At 38.7% G+C, this 2,500-nt stretch overlaps 1 protein-coding gene across 1 annotated transcript in view; it reads left to right on the forward strand.

Annotated features, from left to right (window-relative positions):
* LOC308360199 (membrane cofactor protein-like) overlaps positions 1 to 2,500 on the forward strand; it is a 15,591-nt gene that overhangs the window by 8,269 nt on the left and 4,822 nt on the right. The window contains exon 5 of the mRNA XM_080831987.1: positions 969 to 1,068. Coding sequence (XP_080688113.1) covers positions 969 to 1,068 — 100 coding nt within the window. The remainder of the gene's footprint in view (positions 1 to 968; positions 1,069 to 2,500) is intronic.

Here is a 2,500-nt window from a genome sequence, read left to right on the forward strand (position 1 = left end):
CACACACACAGATACGCACACTGTCAAAGACAAACACACACACATGCGTACAAACACAGATACACACTGTCCACATTCATGCAGGGGTGACCACATAGGACGTGTGTGTGTGTGTGTGTGTGTGTGTGTGTGTGTGTGTGTGTGTGTGTGTCGTGCTCAGCAGTATTTGTCTTGTGGTGTTGCAGTGGGTGTTTTCTCTCCCCAGGGAAGTGTGTTTGTCTCAGTGACTATACACTGCAAAAATGCTTTTCTAACCTAGTGTTATTACTCTTATATTGAGATGAAAAAATCTAGTTGGTCTTGTTTCTAGCTAAATTGTACTTACCTAGTGCTCTTCGGTAAGGTTATTTTTGCCTATTTCAAGCAAATATTACTTATTTTAAGAAATCTTAACAAGCAAATTTGGCTGCCAGTGCGTTAAGCAAATTTGGCTTAAAACAAGCAAATTTGGCTGCCAGTGCGTTAAGCAAATTTAGCTTGTTAAGATTTCTTAAAATAAGTAATATTTGCTTGAAATAGGCAAAAATAACCTTACCAAAGAGCACTAGGTAAGTACAATTTAGCTAGAAACAAGACCAACTAGATTTTTTCATCTCAATATAAGAGTAATAACACTAGGTTAGAAAAGCATTTTTGCAGTGTGTGTGTGTTTTGTGTGTGTGTGGGCATGTGTGTTTGTGTGTGTGTGGGCATTTGTGTTTGTGTGTGTGTGGGCATGTGTGTGTGTGATTTGGGCAGACAAATAGTATTTGTTGGTTCACTAGGTCTCTATTTCTCGTGGCTTGATTGTTCTCTTCCTTTGGATAAAAGCGTCTGCTAAATGCCTTAAATGTAAATGTAAACCTGTACGATTTTAGGTTAACTAAGTGCTTTAGCTATAATTTACTGTGTGTGTGTGTGTGTGTGTGTGTGTGTGTGTGTGTGTGTGTGTGTGTGTGTGTGTGTGTGTGTGTGTTATCCCTGCCCAGGGAGGTCGTGTGGTTCAGCTGGAGAGATTTCCAACGGACGATACATCTACGCTGATGGGGCGCAGTTTGGGGACACCATCTCTGCCGTCTGCAACGAGGGGTAAGGGCACACACACACACACACACACACACACAAACACACTGGGGCAGGGGCGAGAGTTTGGTGAGGGGTAAGGGCACACACACACACACACACACACACACACACACTGGGGTGAGAGTGCAGTGAGGTGTTTGCTGTGGGAAAAGGGTTGGAGCAAGTTTACCACCGGCCTCAAGGTTTGAAAAACAGGGTTTCCCATTGACCTCAAGGTTTGACAAACCTGTTGTGTTGTAGTGTTGTAATACTGTATTGTTGGTGTGTTATTGTGTTGTAGTGTTGTAATACTGTATTGTTGGTGTGTTATTGTGTTGTTGTGTTGTAATACTGTGCTGTTGTTGTGTTGTAGTGTTGTAATACTGTATTGTTGGTGTGTCATTGTGTTGTTGTGTTATAATACTGTGCTGTTGTTGTGTTGTTGTGTTGTAATACTGTGTTGTTGGTGTGTTATTGTGTTGTTGTGTTGTAATACTATGCTGTTGTTGTGTTGTTGTGTTGTAATACTGTATTGTTGGTGTGTTATTGTGTTGTTGTGTTGTAATACTGTATTGTTGGTGTGTTATTGTGTTGTAGTGTTGTAATACTGTGCTGTTGTTGTGTTATTGTGTTGTAGTGTTGTAATACTGTATTGTTGGTGTGTTATTGTGTTGTTGTGTTGTAATACTGTATTGTTGGTGTGTTATTGTGTTGTTGTGTTGTAATACTGTGCTGTTGTTGTGTTGTAGTGTTGTAATACTGTATTGTTGGTGTGTTATTGTGTTGTTGTGTTGTAATACTGTATTGTTGGTGTGTTATTGTGTTGTTGTGTTGTAATACTGTGCTGTTGTTGTGTTGTAGTGTTGTAATACTGTATTGTTGGTGTGTTGTTGTGTTGTAGTGTTGTAATACTGTATTGTTGGTGTGTTATTGTGTTGTTGCGTTATAATACTGTATTGTTGGTGTGTTATTGTGTTGTAATACTGTATTGTTGGTGTGTTGTTGTGTTGTTGTGTTGTAATACTGTGCTGTTGTTGTGTTGTAGTGTTGTAATACTGTATTGTTGGTGTGTTATTGTGTTGTAGTGTTGTAATACTGTATTGTTGGTGTGTTATTGTGTTGTTGCGTTATAATACTGTGCTGTTGTTGTGTTGTAGTGTTGTAATACTGTATTGTTGGTGTGTCATTGTGTTGTTGTGTTATAATACTGTGCTGTTGTTGTGTTGTTGTGTTGTAATACTGTGTTGTTGGTGTGTTATTGTGTTGTTGTGTTGTAATACTATGCTGTTGTTGTGTTGTTGTGTTGTAATACTGTATTGTTGGTGTGTTATTGTGTTGTTGTGTTGTAATACTGTATTGTTGGTGTGTTATTGTGTTGTAGTGTTGTAATACTGTGCTGTTGTTGTGTTATTGTGTTGTAGTGTTGTAATACTGTATTGTTGGTGTGTTATTGTGT

Source organism: Sprattus sprattus (assembly GCF_963457725.1).
Source record: "Sprattus sprattus genome assembly, chromosome: 2".
Lineage (NCBI taxonomy): Eukaryota > Metazoa > Chordata > Actinopteri > Clupeiformes > Clupeidae > Sprattus > Sprattus sprattus.